At 37.0% G+C, this 14,949-nt stretch overlaps 1 protein-coding gene across 1 annotated transcript in view; it reads right to left on the reverse strand.

Moving 5' to 3' along the window:
• The window catches only part of MCM9 (minichromosome maintenance 9 homologous recombination repair factor), a 62,649-nt gene that overhangs the window by 12,126 nt on the left and 35,574 nt on the right, over positions 1-14,949 (reverse strand). Inside the window, exon 8 of the mRNA XM_069487290.1 lies at positions 3,825-3,999. Coding sequence (XP_069343391.1) covers positions 3,825-3,999 — 175 coding nt within the window. The remainder of the gene's footprint in view (positions 1-3,824; positions 4,000-14,949) is intronic.

Here is a 14,949-nt window from a genome sequence, read left to right on the forward strand (position 1 = left end):
TGACAGAGTGAGACTCTGTCTCAAAAAAAAAAAAAAAAGATAGGAAATTCTAACACACGCTACAATATGGATAAACTTTGAGGATAGAGGATGTGATGCTAAGTGAAACAAGCCAGTTCCAAAAAGACAAACACTGTATGATTCCACTTAAGTAGTTAAATTCATAGAAACAGAAAGTAGAATGGTGGTTGCCAGGGGTTGGGAGGAGGAGGAAATGGGGAGTTGTTTAATGGGTATAGAGTTTCAGTTTATAAGATGAAGAGTTATGGAGATTGGCTGTAAACAATGGGACAACACTTAACAGTACTGAACTGTACACTGAAAATAAGATGGTAAATTTTATGTTATGCCTTTTTTACCCCCACTCCACCCCCCTTACACACACACACACACACACACACACACACGGAATGGAGGCTATTATGGACTGAATGTTTGTGTTCTCCCAGATTCATGTGTAAAGTCCTAACACCCAATGTGATGGTATTGGGAGGTGGGGCCTTTGGGAGGTAATTAAGTTTAGATGAGGTTATGAGGGTGAAGCCCTCTTAGTGTCCCATACATACACAGGAAAGCAATAACCTTTTATTGTGTCAAACCACTGTTTGCTATAGTTACGCCTTCTACTCTGACTAATATAGAGCAAAATCTCTCTAGCAAGCTCTAGATCCTTTGGCTATGGCAACACTTATCCCAACAATGTTTGAGTGCTCTCCTTACCAAAGGAATTAGGCCAGAAACCGCCTGCGAGACAACACTCAAATATTAGTTTCTAGATTTTCTGACATTTCTATATTAACAGGGCCTCAGTTTTTTTTTTTTTTTAAAGTCTAGCACCAAAAAAGGGAGCAAAAACCCCAACAAAACTATACAAAATAAAAACACATTAATGGTATTCTCACAGTCCATTATATATTTTTTGGTAATCTGAAATGCTAGGTACACACATCCTTTCCTCCCATACTTTTTAACTAGGTTGATAAAGTTGGCAAATTGCCATTCACGTCTACATTGACTTAATGAAGGGAAATGAGATTTACCCGCAATGGGAATAGGCAAGAAGAAGAGATGGATAAAAGTACTGACCATATATATTATCTAGAAAGAACAGAAAACTTTCAAAGTGCATGATTTGAACTATTTTCACATCTTGGTGTCGCGCTTACATACTTCCAAGGAACACTTCCCAGTATGTCCCACAGCCCGTTCAGCCCCTGCTAGGTGGGGTTCGGTGGAAGGACACACGCCCTCCTCTCTCTCCCTCTCTCATCCCCACACTCCCCCAACTCTGTGATGGATGCCATCAGAGATACAGTGTCATAAGATCCCAGAAGGATGAGGCAAACAGCGTGCCTGGGTACTGAGCAATGTTACCCTGCAGCAGGGGATTCTAAGCCAGGCTGGGTGCCTGGGTACTGAGCAATGTTACCCTATGCAGTGGGTCCTAGGCCGGGCTGATCAATGGGACCCAAGGTAGGTTTTCACAGTATAGATTCCCAGGTCCCACTTCAGAGATTCTGATTCAATAGGCCTGTGTGGGCCAGAAAACTAATGATCAGTCAAGTGGGGATTTGTGCCCTGGCTCTTCTAGGGCTGTTAGAATCGCAGTATATAATACGTGTTTACTTGTCTGTCTTATTACAAGGCTGTGAGCATCTTGAGAACAAAGGCCTTGTCTTTTCATCTTTGTGGTGCTAGTGGCTAGCAGAAAGCATGACATTGCTTAGTGCTCAAGACATGTTTATTGAGTAAATCAAAAAATTGCTATCTTACCATTTTTTAATGTTCAGATAGTACTTCCTATCTAGGCATATGAGTATAATTTAGCAGCACCATATATCTCATTGTCCTAAATGTGTCCTCAGCAAACAGTGAGGATTTCCTCCATTATTTAAAAATCTAGTAATACCCTCCCCTTGATGAGATGCTATCCTAGTTACGTTTGAAAAGCACCTTGAAAATAATGAAACATTATCTTTCCCAAATCTTTATTTGGTTTAGAATCCTACAACCTTAAAGATCATCATCATACAAAGTTCTTTCAAATGACTACACACTGTGTAGCACTGTGCTGCCATTTAGCAGTCACAGGTACTGATGGGCACAGTTTAAAAACAGGTAAATTCTACTACTGACACTTTTTTTTTTTTTTGGAAACAGGGCCTTGCTCTGTCACCTGGGCTAGAGTGCAGTGGCATCATCACAGATCACTGCAACCTCAAACTCCTGGGTTCAAGTGATCCTCCTGCCTCAGCCTCCCGAGTAGCTGGGACTACAGGCATGCACTACCACACCCGGCTAATTTTTCTATTTTTAGTAGAAATGGGGTTTCGCTCTTGCTCAGGTTGGTCTCAAATTAAGCCCAAAGTGCTAGATTACAGGTGTGAGCCACCATGCCTGACCTCGTAACACTTACTATAGACTTATCACTTTGCTGCTATTTTTGTCTATTCTTCCCCCCCAAAAAATAGTGAACACTTCAAAGACAGTATTTTATTCATCTTTGTATTACTCAGTGTCTAGAACAGTACCTAGGAAACAGGTTTTTAATGAATATATTATATATTGAGTAACTGAACAAATGAATAGATCTGATAATGGTTCTGCCTACTTCTTTCTTGTGTCCTTTTCCTATGTGCTGTATCCTGTTCTCCCTCCCTCCCCACCTCACTCCCCATTACTGTTTTGCTAGTGTATATAAATAGATCTCATAGAATCTATATATACCATTATCTGCCTGGCTCCCGAGTACCCATTACTATTTGAAGACGCTGTTGGCAGCCCTATCTGCTCGATCAGTTGGCTTTACATCCATAATAGCAGCATTAAGACTGAGATAGTTCTGGCCCTGTTGTTTCTTGAATGACCTGGCAGCCTGGTTTTGTGGCCAGTCTTTGTAGCCATGTAAGTTTCCCGTAAATAACTCAGTGGATTTCTGAAATGTCTGAATCTAGCTTAGTGTTCCTCCCCTTGGGTCATGTGTAACCAGGGACTCACATACCTCAATCCTGAATCTCCTTGAGTCATAACAGGCACTTCATCTTACGCCAATACATATTATTATTTACTTTTCTATGTTCTGTGATCAACTTTCCATCAGGGCTGGGTGCGGTGGCTCATGCCTGTAATCCTAGCACTCTGGGAGGCTGAGGCAGAAGGATTGCTCGAGCTTAGGAGTTCAAGACCAGTCTAAGCAAGAGCAAGACCCAATCTCTACGAAAAATAGAAACCTTAGCCGGGCATTGTGGTATGTGCCTATAGTCCCAGCAACTTTGGAGACTGAGGCAAGAGGATCACTTCAGCCCAGGAGTTTGAGGTTGCAGTGAGCTACAATGATGCCACTGCACTCTGGCTGGGATGGCAGAGTGAGATTCTGTCTATAAAAAAAAAACAAAACCAAACCAAACCAAACACAAAAAACTCTTTCCATTAGGATGCCAGAAATTATGGGTTTTTTTTTTCTTTTTAAACTGTTCTAAATTCCCAACACATATGCTCAGAATATACACAAAATATTTATTGAATGGAAGAGAGAATAGGTTGAATCCTACACTGAAAGCTCTTTAAATCCCCTCCATTAGTTAAGTCAACCTACATTTATATTTCACCTTTCCTTTTCTTTTTCCCAAAACTCATTTTTATTTCCTCATACACCTGTATGGTCTAATAAGGAAAAACTTTGATGTGTGTCTTAAAGGGTGATAACTGATAAACCTTGAGAGGACCAAATATATCTTGCCATTCAACAAGGTTCACACTTTCCCCAAATCATATATTAAATAATCTCACCATTTCCATAGATTTTAAAGAAAGGAAACTCTTACCCAGCCTTAGCAACACTTATGGTTTGTTGCTCCATTGCTTCGTGGATACTGGTTCTATCATGCTCTTTGAGGCTGTTAAACTCATCGATACAGCAAAGGCCTGCATCTGCAAGCACTAGTGCCCCAGCCTCCAAATTCCACTCTCCTGAGTCTTTTACAGCAGTTACCGTTAGACCTGAGGAAACAAGAAAGCTATGTCAGCCTTTATTTTCAAAAGCATATCTTACACCTGTCAGGGGAAAGAGATGCCTCCATTTTAAAGAGAAGGGCATAGAATCGAGGCTTTTATTTGCTACCTACCAAGAGTGGACGACATCAGGACCATCACTTCAGGTATCTAGTCACTAGAAGGCCTTAAAAGCTCCTATGTCCTGAAAATCTAAGATGCATTATTTGGTATTTTGTAGCAACCAGAAGTCTCTGAATTTTCTGTCTCTCCTTGTAGGTTCCCTGACTGAGTGCTCTAAACTTTTGGAAGGAACAAACAGATCTCCAGAGACCTTATGACAAGAGGTTCTGTACTATATGCTGTTTACAGAGAAGGCCCCAATGATAGAGAACAGCAGTTATTACAGTCCAATGATGGGAATGAAAAGTTTGCTTCCAGTTACACAATGAAGGAGATTTTCTTCATATACCAATTTTGATTTGTCCTTTATACCAGTCAATAAAGCCAAATGGTCAAAAGCAAAGGCTTTGGAGTCAAGACTTGATTTGAATGCTGGAACTCTCATTCTGACTATTCAATCATAGTCAAGTTTCCTAATATACATATAGACCTCAGTTTATTAACCTGTTAAAGGGGACAACAATAGAAAATATAGATTCTTGGATATACAAATAAAATATAACTAAAGCTCATTAAAAGGTATATGACACATAATGAGTACTTATAATAACTATTGTTGATAAAAATTGATAAACCTCTGCCAGACTGACCAAGAAAAAAAGAAGAGACACAAGTTACAAATACCAGGAATGAAAGAGGGGACATAACTACAGACCCTACAATAATAAGAAAATACTATGAACAACTCTATGCAAGGTTTTCTTTCATCACTCTTACTCAAAAATCATACGAGAGGTTCTAGTCCATGAAATAAGGCAAAGAAAAGAAAAAGACAATATACAGATTGAAAAAGGAAAACTATTTAAATTTGCAGATAACACGATTATGTAGAAAATTCAAAATAATTTACTAAAAAGCTACTAGAACTAATAAGTGAGTGGAGCAAGGTTGCAGGATGCAAATCAATACACAAAGATTAATCTTATTCCTATATATTAGAAATGAGTAATTAGAAATTGCAATTTTAAATGATATAATTTATGATAGTATCCCCAAATATGGAATATTTGGGTACAAGTCTTATGAAATATATGCAAGATCTGTATACAAGAAACTACAAAACACTGATAAAGGAAATCAAGACAATTAAATTGAGAGACATTCCGTGTTCATGAAATAAACTAAAAAACTCAGTATTTTCAATATGTCAATTCTCCCCAAACTGTTCTATAGTTAAATACAATTCCAAACATCCCAACATGGTTTTTGATGTATATGAGTCCCTGGTCCAGCCACCTGTTTTTGGAAATATAATTTTACTGGAATGCAGTCATGCTAATTTGCTTATATATATATTATCTATGGCTGCTTTCACACTACAATGGCAGCAGTAAGTAGTTGTGATAGACATTTTGTGGCCACCAAATCTAAAATATTTACATCTGGCCTTTTACAGAAAAAGGTGCCAACTCTTGATTTAAAGTATTAACGTCTATGGTGGGACATCGAATTTTAAAACAAATACTAATAAAAAGAGAAGGGTAATGAGATAATGAAGGACATAGAAATATTAATATCATTTAAAGAATAGTTTATAACATGAAGTATGTTTAGCCTGGAAAAAGAAGATGTAGAGAATAGAAATTTTTATATACTCAGAGAATTATTCTACAGAACAGGAATTAGATATATTTGGAGCATCTTCAAAAGAAATAACCGAGACTAACATGTACAAGTTTACAAGGAACTACTGGCAACTTGAGGTATTTAAAAAGAAATGAGTTGCCTTACAAAGTAGTGAGCTTTTCATCAAAGTACCAATTAAGTAAAGGTGGAATGTCCACTTATCAGAGATAGTATGAAAAGGTATATTTATGCAATGAATGGGTAACCACCTAAAGGACGAAAGGGTCTAAAAATCCCTTCCAACCCTATTACTCTTAGTACAGAAGGCCTTTCAGTCAATCCCTGAAATCTATGGCAAAGATGATTAAAAACTAAGATACCTAAGTATTTCTTCCCACTTTTTCTATAATAATTCCTTGCATTCCAAAGATAGAAAGAAAACAGTGTTGCCTGTGTCTTTGTCTCTATCTTATGAGAGGCAAGAAGGGGGAAAGAAATATTATTTCTAATGATTAAAAGGTGATTATATTTAAGACATATTTCCTTTTAAACTTAGGGTTTTTAGTGCTGGCATAGGAAGGGCAATAGAAGGCAATCAAGGGGCAAAGGGCTAAGTCCCAATTCATTCTCCCTTCTTGTATAGGACTCCTCTGTTCAACAATTCAGCAAGCATTTGTTAATATTAAAGTACAGTAGTGCCGCCTTATTCACAGGGGATATGTTCCAAGACCACTAGCAGATGCCTGAAACTATGTCATATTGAACCCTATATGTACTGTTTTTTCCTACACATATATACCTATGATAAAGTTTAATTTATAAAGTAGGCACAGTAATTGTGGTTTGTTTGTATTCTAAGGTAATACTCAGTGGGTCAATGTGTAGAATTACTTATAACAATATACCATAATTAAAGTTACATGACTGTGGTCTCTCTCTCTCTCAAAATATCTCATTGTACTGTACTCATCTATTTTCAGATACTGGTTGACTGTGGGAAGCTGAAACCATGGACAAGTGAAACCTCGGATAAGGGGGGACCTACTGTATGTGCGAAAGAAGTAATAAACACAATGCGCTCAAGTACTGTGTTGGCCAAGGATTAAATATAATTGTATAGTAACGTTTAATTATATACCCTAACTTTCCCAAGTCCCACCCCTTTGAATCCTACTTCCCTCCCCACCTAAATAACAAGAACGTTTCCTTCCTCCAAGAAGCTTTCCTCTTCATTTCCCAACTAGCACCTACTTAAACATACCCTTTAAAAAATGTATAACAGTCAGAAAAGGTTGCTACACATGAGAAATATTTTGGCTTTTGCAGTGCAAAATTGCTCAATTAAGAGCTTGGCAATTTTGGCAGGCAAATTATCAAAGAATAACAACAGCACTCACCTTCCTGTTGACTTGTGGTTTGTTTGTATCCTAAGGTAATACTCAGTGGGCCAATGTATGGAATTAATGGTTTGATTACATTTTCTCCATAAGGACATGGAACTTGTAGCCTATTCTAGTAAAATTTCCTTAATAACACTAAAGGGGGAACATTGGCACCAGAGGTTACAAACTAGGACTAACGGCTGTGCTTAGACCTGAAGAGTTCCGCTTCTGGAATGGCACCATGAGGCGCTCCAGGGACATGCTCCTCAGTCAAGCAAGCATAACTGGTGTGAATTATTTTTAAAAACCCAACCATTGGAATTGTCCTAAGGGCATACAATAAATGAAAGGACATTTATTCATAGAAATCTGAACCTTGGTAAGAATAGTGAGAATCTATGACACTTAAATCACGACCTGCTTCCTTCCTCTCCCCTGTCCCCTACTTAGGTGGATGGAAGCTTCAGTCCAGGTGGGTATGGCCAAGAAGAGGGGCTCCCTTTCAGCTCCTAATCAAGGGATAAGGTATCTCACCAGGAGGGATAGACAGCACTTATCCTCTCCAGCTTTGAGGCCCAAATATTTAAAGAAGCAAATACCATTCTTCATAAACTCTTATCTAGAGAGAAAAGAGGAAGAAACACTTCCTATCTCATTCTATGAGGCCAGTATTACCCATACACCAAAAATCAGACACAGACATCACCAGAACACTAAAAACTAATATCTCCTATGAATATAGATGTGAGGATCCTCAACAAAATACGAGGAAACCGAATCCAGCAACACATAAAAAAGATTATATTAATACACAATGACCAAGTGGGATTTACGTTAGGAATGCAATGTTGGTTTAATATCTGAAAATCCACACCCATTAATCATAGTAAAAATGCTGAAAACAAAAGACAAAGAGAAGATTTTAAAAGCAGTTAGAGAAAAACAACTGTACACTTATAACAGAGCCCCAGTAAGATTAAGACCTGACTTCCATCAGAAACAGTGGAGGCCAGAGGCAGTGGGACATATTCAAAGTGCTGAAAGGAAAAACAAAAGTCATCCAAGAATCTTATATCTAACAAAACTATCTTTCAAAAATGAGGGTAAAATAAAGACATTCTCAGATAAACAAAAACTGGGAGCATTACTAGCTAGCAGGCCTGCCTTAAAAGAATTACCAAAGGGAGTTCTTTAGGCTGAAAACAAATCACCCCAGATGGTAAGTTAAATCCACAACAAAGAAGAATGAGCACTGGCAAATGTAATTATGTAATTAGAAAAAAAAAAAAAAGTTTAAAGGCATATTTTTTCTCTAAACTGATTTTAAAAGCAATTGTATAAAACAATATGTATATAATTGTATCATTGGGCCTATGGCTTATAGAAATGTAATGTATTTAGCAAAAACAGCAAAACAAAACAAAACAAAAAACATAGGTGGGAGGAAAGTTATATTGGATTAAGGAAATGACTCCAGATGGTAACTCAAATCCACAAGAACAAATGAAGAGAACCAGAAACAGTAATTAAGAAAGTTAATATAACAAACTCTCTATATACAACTTTACTATTCTTTCTTTTTTCAGCTTCTTTAAAAAGCATAAAATTACATAAGACAATAAATAATGTAGTTTTGTGTTTGTAACATATATGATGAAATATGTATAAATATTATAGCATAAAAAAGGGAAAATAGTATAGAACTACACAGAGGTAACATTTCTGTACTTCACTGGAATAAAATAAGTATACATCTGAAATGGATTCTGATAAGTAAGCCCCATAACAACCACTAAGAAAATAACCCTCCCTCCAAAAAAAGGGAAAAAGTTAAAGAAATAAAAAATGATATATTAGAAAATATTCATTTAATGCAAAGGGAAGTAGTAAAGGAGAAATTAAAGAGAAGACTTGAGATATATAAAAAACAAAAAGTAAAATGACAGACATGAATCCAACAATATCAATAACATTAAATGTGAATGGATTGAACAATCTAATCAAAAGGCATAGATTGATAAAATGAATTACAAAAATAAGATCTAACTCTATGCTATCTATTTACAAGAGACATTTTAGATTCAAAGAAGCAAATAGATTGAAAATAAAAAGTTGGAAAAAGATATATATGTAAACAATAAGAAAGCTGGAGTATTTATACCAATATCAGACAAAACATTTTAAAATGAAAAAATATTACTAGAGGTAAAGACAGGCATTTTACAATGATAAAAGAATCAATCCATCAAGAACCCTGACAGAAGGAGACCAAAAAAGTCAATGGTATGTCTATAAGCTTAGCAAAGAAGAATCTGAAAATATAATTTAGAAAATATTTCCATTTACAATAGCATCAAAAAGAATAAAATATGTAGGAAAAAATGTAATAAAGCACAAAACCAATACTCTAAAAACTACAAAACATTGTTGAAAGAAATTAAAAGTGACCTAAATAAATGCAAAGAAACCCCATGTTCACAGATTAGAAAACAATGTTGTTAATATGGCAATACTATACAAACAGATATACAGATTCGATGCAATCCCTATCAAAAGCCCAGGTAGCTTGTTTGCAGAACTGACAAGGTGATCCTAAAATTCATAAGAAAATACACAAAATGCCAAATAGCCAATCTTGAAAAAGAGGAACAAAGTTGGAAGACTCACATTTTCTGATTTCAAAACATAATGCAAAGCTGAAGTTACCAAGACAATGTGGTACTGGTATAAAGACCCAGATACACAGAACAGAATTGATTGTCCAGAAATAAACCCATATATATTTAAGGTCAATTCATTTTTGATAAGGGTTCCAATCCAACTCATGGGGGAAAGAATAATCTTTTCAACAGATACTGCTGGGAAACTGGACATCCTCATGTAAAAATATAAATTTGAGGCCGGGTGCGGTGGCTCATGCCTGTAATCCTAGCACTCTGGGAGGCCGAGGTGGGCGGATCCTTTGAGATCAGGAGTTCGAAAACAGCCTTAGCAAGAGAGACACCCCGTCTCTACTAAAAAATAGAAAGAAATTAGCTGGACAACTAAAAATATATTGAAAAAATGAGCCAGGCATGGTGGCGCATGCATGTAGTCCCAGCTACTTGGGAGGCTGAAGCAGAAGGATTGCTTGAGCCCAGGAGTTTGAGGTTGGCTGACGCCACGGCACTCTAGCCAGGGTGACAGAGCAGGACTCTGCCTCAAAAAAAAAAAAAAAAAATATATATATATATATATATATATATACACACACATATATATATATATATATATATATAAATTTGGACCTCCTACTTTATACCATATACAAACATTAATTCAAACTGAATCAAGGACCTAAATGTAAGGTGCTAAAATTATAAAACCCTTAAAAGAAAACATAGCCATATAGCTATAAATCTTCATGACTCTGGATTAGGCAATGGTTTTTGTGAATGACATGAAAAGCACAAGCAAAAAAAGACAAAATAGATAAAATGGGCTTCATCAAAATTAAAAGCTTTTATGCTGCAAATGATATCACCAAAAAAATTAAAAGATAACCCACAGAAAAGGAGAAAATTTTAGCAAACCATGAATTTGATAAGAGACTTGTATTTAGAATATATATAGAACTTTTACAACTCAATTACAAAAGGACAAATGACCCAATGTTTAAAAGGAGACAGAGTCAGCATGGTGGTGCACACCTGTAGTCTCACTACTTGGGAGGCAGAGGTGGGAGGATCACTTGAGCCCAAGAGTTCAAGTCCATCCAGGGCAACATAGTGAGACTCCACCTCTACTTAAAAAAGGGGGGGGGGTGGGGCAAAAAAATCTGAATAGACAGTTCCCCACAGAAGACATACAAATGGCCAATAAGCAAATGAAGGATGTTCAACATCTTTAGCCATTGGGGAAATGCAAATCAAAACCATAATGAGATACTACTTCACACACCACCAAGGCCCTAATCAAAAAGACATACTAACAAGTGTTGGTGGGGATGTGGAGAAATTGGAATGCTGGTGGGAATGTAAAATGGTGCAGCCATTTAAAAAAAAAACTGTTTGGCAGCCCCTCAAAAGGAGTTACCACACATGACCCAGCAATGCCATTTCTAAACATACACCCAGAGAAAGGGAAACATTTGTCCCACACAAAAATCTGTACAAAAATCTGTACACAAATGTTCACAGCAGCACTATACACAATAGCCAAAAAGTGGAAACAACACAAATGTCCATCAACTGATTGAATAGATAAATAAAATGTGGCATATCCATTTAATGGAATATTGGGTAATAAAAAGAAATGAAGTATCAATATATGTCACAACATGGATGAAAACATCAAAAATACTATGCTTGAAAGATGTTAGTCACAAAAGACTACATATTATATGCTTACATTTATATGAAATTTCTAGAATAGGCAAATCTATAGAGACAGAAAGTAATTTAGTGGTTGCCTACTGCTAGGAAATGAGAGCACAGGGGTGAGGAGGGGGATGCTAAAGGCCACAAAGAATCTTTTTAAGATGAAGAAAATATTCTAAAATTGATTGTGGTCATGGCTGCACAACTCTGAATATTCTAAAAGCTATTGGCTCAGACACTTTAATTCGGTGAACTATATCTCAACAAAGCTGTTATTTAAAAGATATTGTGCCATCACAAGAGGGGTACTTGGAGGTGGATTCTTTGTATCCTGGATTCAAAGCCTTAGCAGGCAAATTCTACCAACCACCTACCTACCAATTAATGACCTATTAACTCAATTGTGAAACCTTTGCTCTTCCTATCCCTTCTAGTTTTTGACTCTTTCTAAATGGCCTTGCCTACTTGCCTAGCTTTTGTCAAGCATAACTCCATCTAATGTCATTTGTATCTATAGTAACCGACTAGAAAAGCTTAGCAATGGCTTTGTGCAAGCAGTGGTTTAGCCTAGAGATGTTTTAAAGATTTGAGTCTTCTCTCTACTGATCACTGCTTTTTTCCTGGTATTAAGAAAAGAGCCTCTGATGAATGGGAGAAGTGGAGGGTTAGAGAGAAAATGATGGAATATAAAACATGAAGGAAGATGGACTGTAAGTGGAGACTGGGTTCAAGAGGAAAATGAAGTAAGAAGGAGCTTGATTTATAAAGACCAAGAAGACATGGTTAAAGAAAAAAACCCAAAAAACTAGGTATAAGGAACAAAGTAATTATTAGGTGTTTCCATTCACATTCTTCTGGTCAAAGACATATGATAATATTAACATCAAGAAACTGTCAATAAACATAATCATGGTGCTTTCAGAAAGCTGAATGATATTTCAAACTATCCAAAAGTCCTTAACAGTAGAGTCCAGCTATGGACAAGGGATGAGATATAGCTTGTATCTTTAAATGTCCAACCTAATGGTGGGTAGCAATGAAGACCAAACAATGAAACTTTTATTGAGGTGAAGTAGAGAATGGGGAGGGAGTACATTTTATGTCGCAGACGTGAAACCTTATAAAAAGTATAAGGATGTATTCCAGGATGAGTAGTCCATCCTCCCTATTTCCCAATCATCCCTTTTGCAACAGGAAGCTCAACATCTGTAGTGTCTCAACAGGGAGACTCCCCCAGCTTTGGCTTGGCTGGGTCCTCCTCTCATTACCAGTATGTACCTGGGCCAACTTCATTAATGGAGTTTCATTCCTCAAGAGTTCATTGAGCCAGTCATTACTACAGTGTCTGCCAGCCTGTATATTCTTCCAGAAAATGATACCAATCCATTTTCCTATACATAAAGGCCACTCTAAATTTTACCTGACACGGTATTGAGAGTAGAAAGATACTAGGACAGTTATTAGAGGAGCGGGTTCCTGAGCATCAGCATCTTCATTTGTCACATGGGATAATAATACCTTACTCTCCTACCACAGAATATTGTGAGGCTCAAAAATATGTTATTTAAAAGTTTTTACAAATGGTAAAACATCTTCTCTTTTGCCTATTTTAACATAATTGCTTAAAGTTGTATCTAACACTTTCTATTCTGTATCATACTTATTTGATTACATAGTTACCTTTCCTACTGGACCATAAGGTCTTCATATGTTTTATCTCTATTTCACAGAACATAGCACAAAAATTTCACATAATAAATGCTCTTTGTATATATGTAATGAGCTATTATTAAAATCATTACTATACAGTTTATTCCATTTGGAAATGTCTGTAAACTCCAGCAAATCTCTATATTCCACTTATATATAGAAAATTTTATTTAAAACTGTCATTAAATTTTGACATCCTGTCACTAATAAAAGGGAGCCTTTTAAACTAACTAAAGATGATATTAAAACGACAAGCCTTACATGAGAATTTTTTAAAAAGATGGGAATAATGGCCGGGCGTGGTGGCTCATGCCAGCAATCCTAGCACTCTGGGAGGCCGAGGTGGGAGGACTGCTTGAGCTCAGGAGTCCGAGACCAGCCTCAGCAAGAGCGAGACCCTATCTCTACTAAAAATAGCAAGAAATTAGCTGGACAACTAAAAATGGAAAAAATTAGCCAGGCATGGTGGCGAACACCTGTAGTCCCAGCTACTCGGGAGGCTGAGGCTGGAGGATCCCTTGAGCCCAGGAGTTTGAGGTTGTTGTGAGCTAAGCTGATGCCATGGCACCCTAGCCCAGGCAACAGAGCGAGACTCTGTCTCAAAAAAAAAAAAAAAAAGATGCAAATGACTCTTTAAAGACAACACAGTGATAATTTAACTACCCCAAGTAAAATCTAGGATTTGAACAAAGGCAAGAGGTTAATACTTCCATTCCTATGGTAACTTTTGTAGTAGGCAGGGACTGAGAATGGATTTGATGCCTAGTTCTAATACATTTTAATTCAGCACAATTTAATTTAATTCAATTTGATTCCAGTACATTTAAATTCACTCTTTCATCTTGTTTTGTGCGTGACCTCAATTTAACTTCAAGTTTTAGATTCTTAGAAGTCCTCTGTATAGGTACCTTGGATCCATGGAGGGATGCTACATCTTGTCTCTTCAGAGGTCAAGCTGTGTCCCCAATGGTAGATGCTTCCTCTGAAGAATGGCCATAGCACACCATTCCACAGTACAGTACACTCCTTCCTCCTGGCAAGGCTAAATGACCACTTCTTTTCATACCACTGAAAGTACTCATAACTGACCAATATTTGGATTAAATAAGTTTCAATTCTCAAATACGCTCAATTAAGAGGAAAAAATCTTATAGCTATATTAGTTTGTTAGGGCTGCCATAAAATACCAAAGACTGGGTGGCTTGGACAATAGAAATTTAATTTCTCACAGTTCTGGAAGCTAGAAGTCCAAGATCAAAGTGTTGGTAGTTTTGGTTTCTTCTGAGGCCTCTTGCTTGCAAATGGCTGCCTTCTTGCTGTTTCCTCTGTGCATGTGTGCTCCTATGTCCAAATTTCCCCTTGTTATGAGGACACCAATGAGATTAGATTAGGGCCCTCTCCAACGACCTCATTTAACTTAATTACCTCTTTAGAAGCCCAATCTCCAAATACAGTTACATTCTAAAGTACTAGGGGTTTAGAGTTCTTCAACATATGAATTCAAGGGAGACATAATTAAGTCTATAACAATAGCTAACTAGGTTCATTTATTTCTGCCCTAGGCACTAGTGTAGGATTTGTTCATGTTAGAGCCAAAACAATCTCTCTGAGCCACCCTTCCCCCAAGTAATCTGTAGAGAAGTGAGCTGAGTGTTACATTCTATGTATCCCTCCAAGCATCAGGCAGGCCCCCTTCGGTACTTAATAAATTAAGACATTGATAGTGACTTATCTGTTGCAATATGGTTAGCTGCTTGAGA

This window comes from Eulemur rufifrons, chromosome 15 (genome assembly GCF_041146395.1).
Source record: "Eulemur rufifrons isolate Redbay chromosome 15, OSU_ERuf_1, whole genome shotgun sequence".
NCBI lineage: Eukaryota > Metazoa > Chordata > Mammalia > Primates > Lemuridae > Eulemur > Eulemur rufifrons.